Source organism: Poeciliopsis prolifica, unplaced genomic scaffold, assembly GCF_027474105.1.
Source record: "Poeciliopsis prolifica strain line A6 unplaced genomic scaffold, Auburn_PproV2 SCAFFOLD121, whole genome shotgun sequence".
Lineage (NCBI taxonomy): Eukaryota > Metazoa > Chordata > Actinopteri > Cyprinodontiformes > Poeciliidae > Poeciliopsis > Poeciliopsis prolifica.
In genome coordinates, this window is record NW_026562496.1 from 454828 (window position 1) to 471034 (window position 16207).

At 39.7% G+C, this 16207-nt stretch overlaps 1 protein-coding gene across 3 annotated transcripts in view; it reads left to right on the forward strand.

Annotated features, from left to right (window-relative positions):
* The window catches only part of hdac5 (histone deacetylase 5), a 75270-nt gene that overhangs the window by 20200 nt on the left and 38863 nt on the right, over positions 1-16207 (forward strand). For all 3 annotated transcript variants that reach the window (XM_055024500.1, XM_055024501.1, XM_055024503.1), the window contains one exon: positions 14943-15017. In XM_055024500.1, coding sequence (XP_054880475.1) covers positions 14943-15017 — 75 coding nt within the window. The remainder of the gene's footprint in view (positions 1-14942; positions 15018-16207) is intronic.

A 16207-nucleotide genomic window follows, 5' to 3' on the forward strand; every position in this document is an offset into this window, starting at 1 on the left:
TTGCTTATGTGTTGGAGGCTGTTAGATTGTAAAATCTCAAGGTAAAGAAAATCCAACAATGCACCATTGGTGGTGCTCTTGCTGTGCACAAGAAAGGTGAACTGAACCTGTGAAGAAAAGTTTTTTCCTCATTCGAAAATAAACATTGCCATGCGCTACTTCCAGTTATCTGCTTAACATTTTTTTTTTGACCTAGTGTGTTATATACAACATCAATCAGCTATGGTAGATCTGAAATGAAGTTTGATGACCTCAATATGAGAAGCTGCAGACTGACAGGGGGGGTCAAAGTGAACTGTTAAAAGCACGTCTTCTGAAGTTGATTTATTTTTCCCAGAAGAGGATGTGCTGATCTCAAACACCTGGTGGCGTTCAGTTTGTCACCTACTGCAGAGATCGAATCAAAACCTTCCTGCGATCAGGGAACGGAGACGTACATACAAAGCTCAAATGGCAATATTTGTACCCATGCATGTTCGTGTGCACATGAATGATCCAGTTTAAGTCCAGACCTCAATCAAATAGAGAATTTTTGACAAAACCTGAAATTAGATGGACTTTATTTCCTAGTTCTGTGGCATCTGAATGTATATGGTCGCTCTGGATTATATTTACAAGATTACAGATACTGACAAGAACAACATTAGAAACTGTGAGTATGTGTATGAACCAGGATTTTATATCCTTGTGGGGACCTATTTCTGTCTACATTGTGGGGACAAAGTCTGGCCCCCATCAGGAGAAATGTGTTTTTTGAGTTAGGGATTAGGTATGTGATAGACAGGATTAGGGGCTGGTAGTGTCGCTATAGTGAACATGAGAAAAATAGCTTGTTACTGGCACACTCATAGTTACTGATGGATAAAAACTTCAGTAAAATGAGTCTGTGCAAAGGAAAATAAATGAATAAAAACACAAATAAATCACACAAATCACAATTTAAATGTGAAGTTTTTTTCTTTCTTATTGTGAAAAGATAACTCATGCATTTATCAGACATTATGTGAACATTTTCTGATTTCTTATTTTGCAAAACTCTGACATTAGCAAGTTCACGTTTTCTTTTAAACACAACATAAAACAATCCAAAATCAATTTGTGTGCTTTCTGAATAAATTGGAATTGTAATTGACTCCCCAATATATGTAGAATAAAACAAGGTGATTTTCACCATTTCAATAGGCATCACAGATGCACATTTTGAGGTATTGCAGTAGAAAAGGCTCATGAAAATGGAAGAATTTGAAGAAACTTCCTCGGGTTTCTCAAAAGTGTTTTTACCTGCTTGAGGTGGTTTTTGGCTTTTGTGAAGAAGAGTTAATGCACTGGAAGGGAGATGGAAACATATTTACCGGATAAGTTCTGATGATTCAAACATTTATCTCGCATGACTGATCAGCTGATTCCACTTTTGGAATTATTAGAATTGCATTTCTTTCTCTGGATCAGCATGTAACTTTGCCAATGCTAGTTGACATAACAGACCAATTAAAAGTTCTAACTTAAAATAAAAAGTCTAAGAAGACACATGTTGGTTTGAGCATGTCTTAATGTGTGTGGATGATGGTTCTGATTTCTGATTTCACACAGAATAGGATTGAATATACTTTATTGTTCCCCAAGGGGAAATTGCTTATTTGTTGAAAGCTACTCCATTTTCGGTAATAAATACAAAGTTTGTAAAATGGGTAGGAATGCCAACAGTTACCACGACAAAATGGGAATATTCACGGGGCAAGTAAAGCGGACAAAGACCAACCGCGAACAGCAGCAGATTCTCTCCTTCACCGTTATATGAGCAGGATTGTGGTTGTTTTCTAGAAGGACAAGCTCACCTCCTTTCTGCTTACCTCTCTCAGTGCAATCCCCATCAGCCTGAACACACCGGTAGCACTCGATGGTAACACAGCATCAGGAATGTCTGGGTGCAGCCATGTCTCCGTAAAACACATCGACCTAACTTTTCCCATGGTAACAAAGGGGAGAAACAACAGATGCACCTCTTAAAGTGTGACTGAGTGCAAAACTAAGCTTATAGCTTCTCTTCTCCATAAGACTGTTGTTTCTTCCTTTTTGCTCTCCTCCATTGTTTCCTCCTCTGCAAACCTGATGTGTCCTTCTCCAGATCTCCTTGGGGATTTCACTGGATCTGGACTCCATGCCAGCCTGTTTCAGCTCAATAAGCTGATCTCCGGTGTAAACAATGTGGCCAAGTTGTTGTGCTTGGTAGAGTATAAAAAGTATCTTGGCAACGAATAAAAAGATAATGACTTTCTTAGTCGACATTGTTGAAGATGTGCTAACCCCTTGCGCCACTACAGCATGCCCCACGTTTGGAGGCCTGGGTCCTCGATGCGGACGTCACAGATTCGACTTCCGGACCTGGCGACCTTTGCCACATGTCTTCCCCCCTCTCCTTGCCCTCTTAACTGTCAGTCGACTGTCAAAAAAAATGTGAGCCACTAGCGGCGCTAAAAAATCTTCGGAGAAAAAAAAGAAAAAAAAAACCATTACTGAAGATACTTTTCTGGCAAAGTGAAATAATTAAAGTGAAAAAATATTTAAAAAGTGAAACAATGAGAGGAGTAACTGGCTGCATAGACTTTAGTGCATGTGCACTGCACAGATAAGATACACATACCAGGTGTTCTGCCCTTTAATTTGTTGTAAAGTAGGTTTTTAGTATTAATTTTGTGTCTGTACATTGAGTCTTTTATTTTGAAGTTCAGGAATGGGGCAGGAAATCAGCCACTTCGTTTAGTTTTGCACTCAGTCACACTTTAAGAGGTGCATCTGTTGTAATCAGCTTTTCGTTTGTGCCATTGGACAACAATGCACAGATTCTTCTCCTGCTTGGTAGGGACATTCTCCGTGTTCACAAGGTGAGACAGTCCAGGCCATGCTCCTTTTGCACAAAGGCTTGATCTCGGATGGGTGGTGATAGGTGATGTGTGTTTTGGAAAGGTCCATAAGCCTTTTGTCCATAACTGTCAAATCAAATCAAATTTTATTTGTATAGCTCATTTCAGCAGCAAGGCATTTCAAAGTGCTTTACATCATGAACACAAAACACAAAGTCATGCATCATGGAATAAACAATACATTGTTACATATTACATTTCAAATACAATTCTAAACAGGTGTGTTTTTAGTTGAGATTTAAAGGAAGTCAGGGTTTCTGCTGTTTTACAGTTTTCTGGAAGTTTGTTCCAAAAGTTTTGGTGCATAGATGCTGAAAGCTGCTTCTCCTCTCTTGGTTCTGGTTCTGGGGATGCAGAGCAGAACCAGAACCAGAAGACCTGAGAGTCTGGAAGGTTGATACAACAACAGCAGATCTTTAATGTATTGTGGTGCTAAACCGTTCAGTGATTTGTAAACTAACAACAGTATTTTAAAATCTATTCTTTGAGCTACAGGGAGCCAGTGGAGGGACTTTAAAACTGCTGTTATGTCTCTATCTTCCTGGTTTTAGTGAGAACAGGAGCAGCAGCTTCTGGATCAGCTGCAGCTGGAGGATTGATTTGTTGGACAGGCCTGTGAAGACGCTGTTACAATAATCAATGCGACTAAAGATAAACGCATGGATGAGTTTCTCTAGATCTGGCTGAGACATTAGTCCTCTAATCCTGGAGATGTTCTTCAGGTGATAGAAGGCCGACTTTGTAACTGTCTTAATGTGCCTCTGAAGGTTCAGGTCCGAGTCCATCACTACTCCCAGGTTTCGGGCCTGATTGTTAGTTTTTAGTTGTAATAACTGAATCTGTGCATTGACTCTAGATCTATAGCTCTAGATCGTTCCTCTTTAGGTCCAAAAATCATGACTTTAGTTTTGTTTCTGTTCAACTGGAGAAAGTTTTGGCACATCCACACATTTATCTGTTCTAAGCATTTATTCAGTGATTGGATGAGGTCATAGGTCACCTGGTGACATCGTAATGTAGAGCTGTGTGTCATCCACATAGTTATGGTAGCTGATATTATTTCCTGTTATAATCTGAGCTAGTGGGAGAATATAGATATTGAATAAGAGGGGTCCGAGGACTGAACCTTGGGGTACCCCACCTGTGACCTTTGACCTCTTTGATGAGGTGTTTCCAATTGAAACAAAGAAATTCCTGTTCTTTATGTAAGATTCAAACCAGTCTGAAACTTTAAACTGAAAATCATCTACCAAATTATCTACATCATTGCAGCTTAAGGGTGAGGAAAAAGAGTAGATTTGATTAAATGTTTCTGCTGTGTTTTGCTGTGAAAGAAAGTTTTGTGACAGTAGCTGTTTGTCCAAGTGGGTCAAAGAATAAACAACTTTCATAGATAACAGCAAGGTGATATGACAGGGCGGCATCAGTTACAGAGACATTGGAAATATTCACACCCTTACTGATAACCAGGTCCAGTGTGTGTCCTTGAGTGTGTGTTGCTTGTTTGACATGTTGTGTTAAACCAAAATTTTCTAAAACATTAGAGAGCCAGACAAACATTCTAGAAGATGGAAGACCCTCACTGTTCAGACCCTGTGAGAAACACATCCATCTCAAGCACACGGTCAACTTTAGCCCAGTTGTTGAACTATCTTACAGTTACCACCCTTGCAGTGGTGAATCACGACTTTCAGCCTCACAGTCTTTAAGAGAACAGTAGACAATAACAAGCGGGCTTTCTCCATAGAAGACAAAGGACAGTGAGGTTTTTCAGGACGACTCCGGGTGGCTCCACTTTCATTCAAGTCCCCTAGGCCGCCTTTACCCAATAATCGTGGACAAGCTATGAATCGCCTCTCTTCCTTTCAGCGCACATTAGAGTGTAAGCCAAAAATTAAAGACCAGTTTTTTGCCTTTATGCAAAGGATATTTGACAACAATCACACAGAGTCAGCATCTCCACTACCAAAAGGAAAAGAGTGTTGGTACTTGCCAATGTTTGGAGTCTATCATCCAAGGAAACCTGACCAAATCAGGGTTGTCTTCGACTCAAGTGCTCAATACAATGGAATATCTCTAAACAACGTGTTGCTCAGCGGCCCAGACTTGAACAACAGTCTATTGGGCGTTCTCATTCGTTTCAGAAGGGAACGAGTAGCAGTCATGGCCGACATCGAACAGACGTTTCATTGTTTCATTGTAAAAGAAGATCACAGAGACTACTTGCGCTTCTTTTGGCATCGATATAATGACTCAAGTAAGGACATCATTGACTACAGGATGAGGGTTCATATATTTGGAAACAGGGAGAGCAACAGTACAGGCCAGAAACAAAACGCTTCATAGAGCAGGAGTTCTACGTTGATGACGGCCTCGTTTCCACATCAACAGAAGAAGAGGCAATTTCTCTGATGCAGAAAACCCAAGCATCTCTTTCAGAGTCAAACTTAAGACTTTCACAAGATCACATCTAACAGCAACCACATCTTAAGAGCTGTTGTGAGGATCACGTGATGTCGTTAGTGATTATAGATCAGCTGTTGCTCACCTGGGTGATCTTAGTGAGTGGGTGATGGGGGAAGGTTTACTTTTTGCTGACCGCATCAATTTAGCACATTTTGTCTTCATTCACTGTTTTTTCTACGGATCCGTTTTTATGCTGTGTGGACACTGTGATGCTTTGGATATTGGCAAAATAAATCAACTTAAATGCAACTTGGATTGCGTTTTTGATCAGCTGGCGCGTCAACAAAGATTCCCCTATTCAGCTGCTCGGCGACCTGGTTTGACAGTCACTAATAAGAGCCTTTCCAACTAAAGATCTTTGCTTGGATAGAGATGTAGTACTCACACAGCAAAGCCTTGGATTGAGTTGGGATGTCAAAAGGGATGGATTCACCTTCTAAGTATCCATCAGTGACAAAACCTTTCACTGCTGATGAGCTGTTGAAGGTCACAACAGGGATTATTCTTGCTGTGCAGCAAGTCTACTTCTCTGAAGAGCTAGACATTCTTTCAAGGGGAGATGATGGTCCCAAAGGAGGCCCACTGACAAAGCTAAATCCGACTGTAGATTCCAGTGGCTTGCTAAGGATTGGAGGAAGGCTTAAACTTTCTGATTTAAGCAACAGAGAAAAACATCTAGTCATTCTTTTAGGAAAACACCATGTGTCCACATTGCTCATCAGACATTATCATGAGCAGGTTGAGCAGCAAGGTCACTGAATGTTTCTTGAGCTACTGGCATATGGTTAGTTGGTGGCAAGCATTGTATAAGTGCTGTTCTTCATGCATGTGTTATCTGCCGAAAGCTTTGCAAAAACAGAGAGAAGCAGAAGATGTCAAATCTCCCACAAGAACGACTGAACACGAACACTTCACCACCATTTACCTACACTGGTCTAAATGTTTTCGGTCCTTGGAGTGTAACAGCTAGGCGCACAAGAGGAGGCATGGTTCAGAACAAGCACTGGGCTGTATTGTTCACTTGCATGAGCACACGTGCAGTCCACATCGAAGTCATCGACTCCTTAGACACTTCTTCATTCATCAACGCTTTAAGAAGAGTTTTTGCTATCCGTGGCCCTTCGAAGCAGCTACACTCAGACTGTGGGACCAATTTCATTGGTGCTTGCAGAGAACTGGGGTTCCATAAAGTGGTGACGGATTCAGAAGTCCAGAGGTATGTAAACAATCAAGGCTGTATGTGGGGTTTCAATCCCCCTCACTCTTCACACATGGGGGCTGTGTGGGAACGCATGATTGGAATCGCAAGGAGAATCTTAGACTCGATGTTGATGTGTACTCCCTCCTTCAGCTTGTCTCATGAAGTCCTGTGCACCCTGATGGCAGAGGTGACAGCCATCATCAACTCAAGACCTCCAGTTTCTGTCTCCTCAGATTCAGATGTTCCACAGATACTTACCCCTACAATGCTTCTAACTCAGAAGCAGCGTGTTTTGCCTCCTCCTGGGGTATTCACTGAAAAGGATCTGTATAAGCAACAGTGGCGTCAAGTTTAAAGACTGGCCGATGAATTCTGGCATCGTTGGAGATACGAATACCTTTGCACCCTACATCTTCGCCGCAAATAGCAAAAGTCAAGTCCCAACGTTAAAAAGGGTGACGTTGTTTTGCTGAAGGATGACCATACATACTGCATTGATTGGCCCATGGCTCTCGTGACTGAAACTTTCCCAGGCAGCGATGGCAAGGTCCGCAGGATTGAGGTCAAGGTCATCAAGGATGGAACCGCCAAAAAGTTTCTCAGGCCTATTACAGAAGTTGTTATGCTTTTAAAGAATGAGGACTAACTCATAAGTTTATGGTTTTAAGTGCTGATATGTGGCATCTTGACATATACCAGGTGAGGAGTGTTCTGCCCTTTAATTTGTTGTAAAATAGGTTTTTAGTATTAATTTTGTGACTGTACATTGAGTCTTTTGTTTTGAAGGTCAGGAATGGGGCAAGAAATCAGCCACTTCGTTTACTTTTGCACTTAGTCACACTTTAAGAGGTGCATCTGTTGTAATCAGCTTTTCGTTTGTGCCAACGACATCACTGTCTTAAGTTTTCATTCTATATTTTTGAGTAGATTTTATTTAATAAGTTATTTGTTTAGAATATGTGAAGTAAATGTGGAGTGTGATAGCTGCTTAGTGCTTATGTGTTCATGTTGATTTATTTTGGGCATGGCATTATAATTTTCTTAGCATGTATTTTTTATGCTAATAAATTAAACGCAATTACTTTTCATTTATGTGTTACAGTTTACTCCATGTTACACGTGTGCTTGGGTCACCAAAATAAAGTGGAGACAAAGAATCTTCATCGTGACTCAAGCATTCATTCAACTGAGTTAGGCTTACTGCTAAATTGTGTTAAGAAACACACAAGAAGAGCAGAATACAAGGCCTTCCAAAAATGTTTTTCATCTCTTCAGCTTTTCTATAAATCATAAACAGATTCAGATTCTAATACATAACTATGCTTTAATCTCGACCTTTCTGGTCTGGATTTTCTTCTGGAACGCAAGTCTTTTGGAGCTTATCAGCTCCTAGCAACATTGTACAGCTTCCCTGTCCATTCTGAAGAAAAATATTACAACAGGAACAAGCCCTCACCACCATGTTTCAACATAAGATATTTTTTCAGGGCAATGTTCAGTTGTGTTTTCCCCACAGCACAATAAAGTCTGAGGTTTTACTGTGCAAATGGAGTTGAGAAGACCAGTCATCCTCATCTAACAAATTAAAACTGTTGTTTTCTAAGACACCATGAGAGCTCTAACTGCAGATGTTATCCAAAATGGATGAACCACAGTTTACCAACCTACCCTTAAATCTCTATAGCAACACCACTCATGAGTCCTCTTGTCTCTGAGTCTCAGTTTCTAATTTGACTAAAGTACACACAGCCATTATACTATTTTTATTTCACTCTCTTACTTGCTTGCTCTGTTCTTCCTCTCTTCTCCTTAGCTGAGTGTTTTGCAGGGCTGACGTCATGGAGCCTATTTTCTTTTAGCGTTGCAAAATGAACAAGACAGGAAGAGAGTGAGGGAAAATAAGGAATGAAACACTGGTTTCCAGAAATACCTCCCAGCACCAGCAGTAGTGTGAAACTGGGGCATCAAAGACAAACAGAAAAACAGATGTTCATACCTTTTCATTACCATGAGAACATCTGAAAAGTGTTTTCTTTTATGCAGGCGTTGGGCCAAATCAAGGGTAAAACATTACTCTGTCTTATTCTTGCTAAATTTGTGATCTTTTATTGTTCATGGCATTTAATATAAGAGGAATTAATACACAGTTTTTATTGCTTATTGTAGTTTGCTCCACAACAAATGGAAAATCCCACTTGTAAGTGGAACACACTCTACTTGGGTGTTACGTATTGAACGGAATCAGAGAAGTAGCTAAGAAAAACCTGCAGAAAATTCAAATTCAAACATATATAATTTCCCTTTGGGATTAATAAAGTAAGAATTTTGATTATTCAAAGAGTTATTGAAGATTGTGGTAGGAAAAATCTCATGTAGTGGTCTGTACTGCACTGAATCTGAAGAAACCTCTGACTGACGATGCTCTGCCTACCCAACATAGTTTCGTGAACATCTCGAGGATTGTCAGAGTTGTCCATAATTTTCTCAATCCTATGAAGAATCGTTCTTTACATAGTCATTTTGAGAGGTTCAACAGTCGTCTCCAGAACAGAACCATCCTTCTTTATCAAGTTATTGAGCCTTTTTAGGTCCCTGGTTCTGATACTGGTGTCCCAACAGATGATGGCAGCAGCGATGACGCTCTCATATAGATAGATAGATCTGCCTCATCTTGTTGGCAGAGAATAGTCCAATCAGTTGCTTCAAAACAAACCTGGAGGTTCTGTACTGCTTACCCTGACCACTTTCTAACAGCCGTCTTCCTAACAGGTAGCCTCTTCACCAGAGGTTTGTATTCAGAGCAGAGAGAAACAAAATTATGGTTTTATTTTCTCAGAGGAGCTCTTGGTTTAGAGACATATGCCTCCTTGACATTAGCATAAAACAAATCCACAATCTTGTTTTCCCGGGTGGAGCAGTTGAAAAATTGGTGAACTGTTCGTAGTGTTGAAGAGAGAGAGGCACAATTAAAATCACTATATATTGCCACAAATGCATTGGGGTTTATTTTAAGAACAACAAAACTGATGACATCACAAGCATTATCGGCAACAGCTGAGGTTGGGATGTAAACAAGTGCCAAAATAACACTGGTGAATTCTCTTGGTAAATAATATGGTCAGAAACTTGCTACCAAGCGTTCAAAGTCTGGACTGCAGAGAGGACACTTCACAGTAACGTCCTGATGACACCATTTGTTGTTCACAAACACTGCTAATCCACCTCTCTTGCTTTTCCTGCTGCTCTCCAAATCTCAGTCTGCTCACACGAGGCCTGGGAGAGAGACGTTGGAGTCGGGGATATAATCCTGCAGCCATATCTCCATTAAACACATTATGCTGCATTCCTTATATTCTTGCTGAGTCCTTGTTGGGGCTTGAAGTTCATCCCTGAAGTTAGCTAACTATCTCATGTTGCTCATTACGATGGATGGAAGAGATGGCTTGAATTTCTTCCTTCTTTCTTTCCTTTTTGCTCCTACTCTGCATTCACAACATTTCCTTTTCAGCTCCTCTGGGATTTCTGGCTTCCAAAAATCCCCAAAAAGAAAAGTAAAGTCCTGATCTTGCCTGTCGGTGGCGTCCTCTCGCACCAGGCAGCGTTTTCTGGGTGCTAGCCCCTTTTTATTTCCTAAGTTCACCACACCTAAAACTATAATGATTCTGCCCAAAATCAGTTTTTAAAAAGTGGAAATTTTGAATAATTTTAACAATGAAATAACAGCAACTGTTCCACAAAACAATGTTTGATACATTTACTCTTTCATGTATTTATTCAGAAAAAACAAAACAGTGATTATGTTACAAGCTGGCAACATCTGCCAACACATTTGCTGGCCTTTGTGGAGAAGACGTCCCATCAAAGTTTGAAAGGCATGTAAAAGTCAGAAAGACATGCAAGAAGCCGCTTAGATGATCAGAACTGAGCTTTGTGGTTTAGATATGGTAGTGGCAGTATCATGATGCGTGGATGCTTTCTTTCAGCAAGAACTTGAAAGCTGGTCAGTATTATTGGGGAGATGGATGGAGCATGGCAGTCACGGCTGCAAAAGACTTACGGTTTGGACCCAGATTCACGTTCTTGCAGAACAACTGACTCCCAAACTCCTCACAGTTTACAAGACAGTCAGTCTTTCCCGCTGCAATGTATGTCACGGTGTTTTGCCGTGCCAAGTTCTCTTATTGTAAGGCCAGCAGATGAAGTGTGCTGAATCAAATTTTATATATAAACTGGAGCAAGCATTTTCTAAAGCATGTTAAAGGCAATAACAGGGTGGATTACAAAGCCAAGGATATGGGCTGGATAAATGTTACGGGTTCATGCATGCAACTTTGGGCATGCATGCACTTTATGTTGGTTAAATAAGTAGAAGACAGGGAATATTCTTGACAGGTGGCTAGTCAAAGTAGCAAAGGGATGATGTCAAATAAGTTCTAAATTGGTAAAGTACAAGCCAATAAGCTCAGACTGACAGATTTCAAGTTATTTTTTCTTCACTACATGCATTCATTTTTTTCAGCTCTTTGTCACAATAAATAACATCGCATAGCAGCTTCCATATGCTGAATACAGGAAAGAAACATCAAGGAGCTTCTTGGGGCCCATTTGCACGGAAACACTGTTGTAGTGTTTTTACTTTGTTATTGTCCATATTAAAGAGCGGCTAGATGCTAGCAGCACTGCTAATTCACATTCATTCCGCTGCAAAACGTACCGCATGTGTTCCTGGTGCTACTCCTGATTAAATTCAGAATTGACTCTGTAGTTTAAACAGTCCCAATATTGGGTCCGGCATCACTTCTAATAACAAGATAAATCTAAGCACATGCTATACAATAACCAATATACTGGTAAGCATATTGCATATTTATGTAATGGGCAAAAGCTCATCTAAATAATAACAAGAAAATGTTCTACGTCAACAACACCCAGGTCAAACACTTAAAAAAATTAGGCGCTAATTAGATGTCACACCTTGTAAGCACGAAGCAATGCAGTGCAACAAGGTCCTGCCCGCACAAAGTACCAATACCTTTCTAAAATGTCTATGCTTCATTGTTTTGGAACAAAATTTGGTCCAGAAATTTGTCAGAACCTGTATTGTGAATTGCTAGAGCTTCTGGATTTCCACTGCATGCTTTTAAGAAAAATCCACACTACGCAATGTAATTTATTAGAATTTATTATTTCTATTTTGTATTTTTTCACTGTGTGCCATATGTATTTGTTCTTTTTTGGTAATACAAATGTTAACTTTTAGACTTCTAGAGTATTCCATGGAATATTACCTTTATTTTGATACTGGAACCAGTCAAATACATCCTGTAGTTCCTGAGTTATATGGAATTTATTTTGGGGGTGTCATTTTTGAGAACGTTCTAAAAGATTTCCAAAAAAGAAGCTCTGGTAAGATGAGGTTAAATTCCTCAGTACTGAGGAGCTCTCTCATAGCAGACAACATGTCCGCTACAGTCCACACCTAAACTTTAATATTGTTTTGGAATTGTCAGTGATGCAAATCACGAGCCAATCAATGAATGCGGTCAGCTGTTAATCAAATGGTTTCGGTGTCCTGCCAGGTGCCACATGAGGACTCCAGTGTTGTCATGGCAGTTAAGCAGTTAATACCTGATTAAAGGTTGTTATTTTCAAAAAGTACTTTTTGAGCCTCATTAGGACCTATATTCCACTTTACAATGACTGTAGATGTGCAAAGTGACACCCCAAAATAGCTACTGCCAAAGCCTGCTAAACTACTGTGGCACAGGGTTTTATACACCACACTTTTTAGATATTTTGTGGAAGAATGTTTGGAACCTCTATTTTGGTTCATCTCAGAGAATCCCATTAAAATCCATGAAAGTCTGTATGACAGCAATGAAATTGCTCCTCAGTTAAGTGAAGCTAATTGAGAATAAGACATGGCCACACTGCTGGTTTGTTGCCTCAATATGGCTGCTATATAAAACTTCTCTTGTGTCATTTTAGCTCTGCCATATAGCAAATATTTTTGTGTTGGAGCTAAGCATTAAAAATAAGTTATTTGTCTCCATACACATAGTCTGTGTACTGGTAAATGAAATAATGAACAACTCCAATGAGAGTTGGTCAGAAGTCAGTTAGAAAACTTCAATTGACTGAAACGGTTCCTCAGTTTCACCTCTTTGTCAGCCTGCATGTGAGTGTGTGTTTACCAGACTATAAATGTCCCCGCTTTGACGTCAGACGCTTGCTGCTGTGGAATGCTGCCCTCTTGCCAAGCAGACTATTATACACACACTCACAGAGCAGTCTCTCATGCACACACACACATGCAAAGGCGGTGTGTGGTAGTAGAAGGGAGACATGTGCGTCACAGTGAAGCGCCAGGATATTTGTTTAGGTAATTTAGATGCAAGCAGCTGCACATGTGCACATATAAAGAGAAAAACCTATACACATGGTCTTGTTTATCTACAGTTCTCAGTTTCAGAATGTTTTCTTTGAGCAGCAACATCTACTGTGGCAAGAAAATCATTACAAAGCAGCGACTATAAGGATGAGCTTCTATCAGTTAGCTTGCATCTTTTATCTTTTTTATGCCTGGTTCTGACCATCCGTACCTTCTCACATCTGTTTTATATCCCTAAATAAACCATGTTGCACCAATGTGCTCTATCCGGTTGAATTCTTTATTTTGGATTCCATTTCAGTTGATTGTGGTTCTGCTGATCCCCATTTGGGTCAGTCAGCTCTGATGGAATAAAACAGAGGTTTGTACAGTCTGCGGGTCTTGATGGTCTTGACTTTTTGCAGAAATCTGAAATCTGAATTTATTGCATGATGTTTCTACTACTAAATGCATTAAAAATAAATTAAAAATCAGACCTTTGTGTGAACAGTTTATGATCCTGAATCAACCTGCACACAGAGAAGAACGATGACAAGTATTAAATAATGCAACTGTCTATGTTTAGATTTTGAAATTGGTTAGAGCCAACAGGAATGTCGCAAGATAAGCAGATAATATAAAGAAAGATAACAATTTTCGACAACCTTTAGTCATTGACAAAGTCTGTGGCACAGACTATACAAAACCTTCAATACCTGCTGAAGGAAGTCGATATGAATTTGTGACATTGAAGACATTTTTATTTCTTCTATTTCTTGTAACTCAAAGTTCTGCAAACAAAGTTGTTTGTTGTTTTCTTCAGCCATTACCTATAGTTGTCTATACAGATGCTGCATTAATTGAACAGTAAAACAGCTAATCTTTCTCTATTGTCTTTCATCTTCATCTTGAGATTGAGGTCATTCCAGTTTGTTCATATGTTATCTCCTGGTGGACTAACACTAGCAGAGGATACGGATCCCAAAGTCATCACTAATGGGAAGAACCTCACACTGGAGTGTTGTGCTCCTGATATAGACTGCTTTAGGAATGGCTTAACACAATGAAGTCAACAGATGTGGCTCATGTCCTGGATATGTCTGTGTATGGAAGCAGAACATGTTTCTTGAGGCTCACTCCTCACTACCTGTGTAGTCTCTGGCTCAACTAGTCTGAATCCTCTTGGATAGGGCTAACCAGCTTGGCATTGATTTTGATTTTACAGTTTAATTAGATTAGACGGTATCTAGGATGCAGACCCGGAAACAATGGCAGCTGAAGAATCGGAGCACCTTACATAGGTCAAACATCCCTGTGAGTAAGTCCTAATTGAATCCACCCATGGCTAGTAGGGAGGAAATCCACAGTCTCAGTCTGTGGAAGCCTGCTCCATTTTCCAAGAAGTGGTCTAATCCTGCAGGCAATTGTGCAAGCTGATCACAGCAGAAATGTTTTATCAAGCTTCATATTGTTGGTCAGAAGTCTTGATGACAAGGTGATGAGTTGCTACAAATATCATCTGACAAAGTAAAAGGCCAACTACAAAAACTTCAGTACCTGCTGAAGTAAATCAATATGAGTCCATGACACTGAAGACATTTTTATTTCTTCTATTTTTTGTAACTGAGAGTTCTTCAAACAAAGTTGTTTGTTGTTTTCTTCAGCCATTCAACATCCAATGTGATCATTCAGATTTATTTCCAGCTCTTGTAATGATATTCCTCTACAGCTGAACCGTGCCAAATATAGATAGACCAATGCCAAGGTAACACTACAAGTCTGTACTATCGTTTGCTAAGGCTAATGTGGCTTGTGGCTATTTTAGGGGGGTAGGACAATGTGTCCCTAACTTTCACTACCACAGAGTGTGTGAATGAAGTGGAATCTGATTGAATGCACTTTGTGTGTACGTCCCTAAGTGATGTAACTCTCTATGATGTTAAGGACTAATCAATCATTTCGTCTTTCTGTCTTTTTTCTGCAGTCTTGGAGGTGAAGAGCCCCCTACCATCAGGCATGCAGAGTCCAGTTGAAGCAACATGTGGTGGTGAAGGAGGTGGTGAGTCTTCTTTGCAAAAATAACAAATATAGTTCAAGTAATCAAGATTACATCCCAACAAATGTCAGGACATCATAAATATTAGCTGATTGTAACCGGTTCCAAATCTAATGCTCATAACACTGTGGTTGACTGAGTGTAATTATTTATCAAAGTGAAATGAAGCCAAGTTAAGAAACTATATTTAAGAATTATATTAATACCCTGCCTGCACCAGGGCGCCTTGTCTCAGTTAGCATGGTTAATGTTAAAGTTAAAAACTTATTAACTATGAAATGAATGGTTGTTTGAAAGTATTGCCTGGAGAAAGCTTCTTCCTTTTAAATAAATTAGGAGGCATGATTTAAGTTTTCGACATTGCAATTACCAACACATACTTGAATACATGGTTTCAGATTTTTTACCATTAAAAATCTGAAAAGTATGATGTGCATTGGTATTCAGCTCTCCATGAGTCAAAGTTGTTTAAACAAGCAAAGCTACATGTTTTTCAATATAAATCTCTACTAGCTTTGCACATCTGCAGTATTTGCATATGTCTTTGCCCATTATTGATTGCTAAGAAGCTCATCCTTGGTCATCCTTGGTCAGTTTTCAAGGCTTGTCGCATACTCAAAAATCTAGGGTTAGATTGTGACAAAGTTAGTAGATCAAAACTAGATTAAGCCAGTTTTGATGTACAGGCTTTTATCAAAACCATTCAGTGGTAAATCTGACTGTGCTAATGGACAGTAAATCTTTCTACCTTCACTAGCTCTGTTGCCATTAACCATTAACCATTAATTGCACAAGTTGAAATTATGAAAATAAATGTAATTAATGAAAATATGAGAATTTCGAAAAAACTCAAGAAAAAGTTGTTGCGCTGGTATGATGTAATTTTCCAGCTGTATCGAAATAGAAATATGTCACAAAACTGCAAGGGAAACACTTTTTGCCATCACACTTGTTGAACAGTCAGATGTTATTACTGGCGGAAACCACGACGAAGATGACAGTAAGTGATCTTCTTCGTGGTTTGTAGTTTGTTTGTCTTTTTTCGGACTGTGTCCAGCTACTCCACCAGAGCCCTCACAGCATCACACAGTTCAAAAGTTGTGTGAACGTCCAATGTGTTGAATCCATAGCTCTTACGTAAAATCACTCATTACAATTTCTCCAAAATGCTGCATATGTAGCCACTCCCAAGT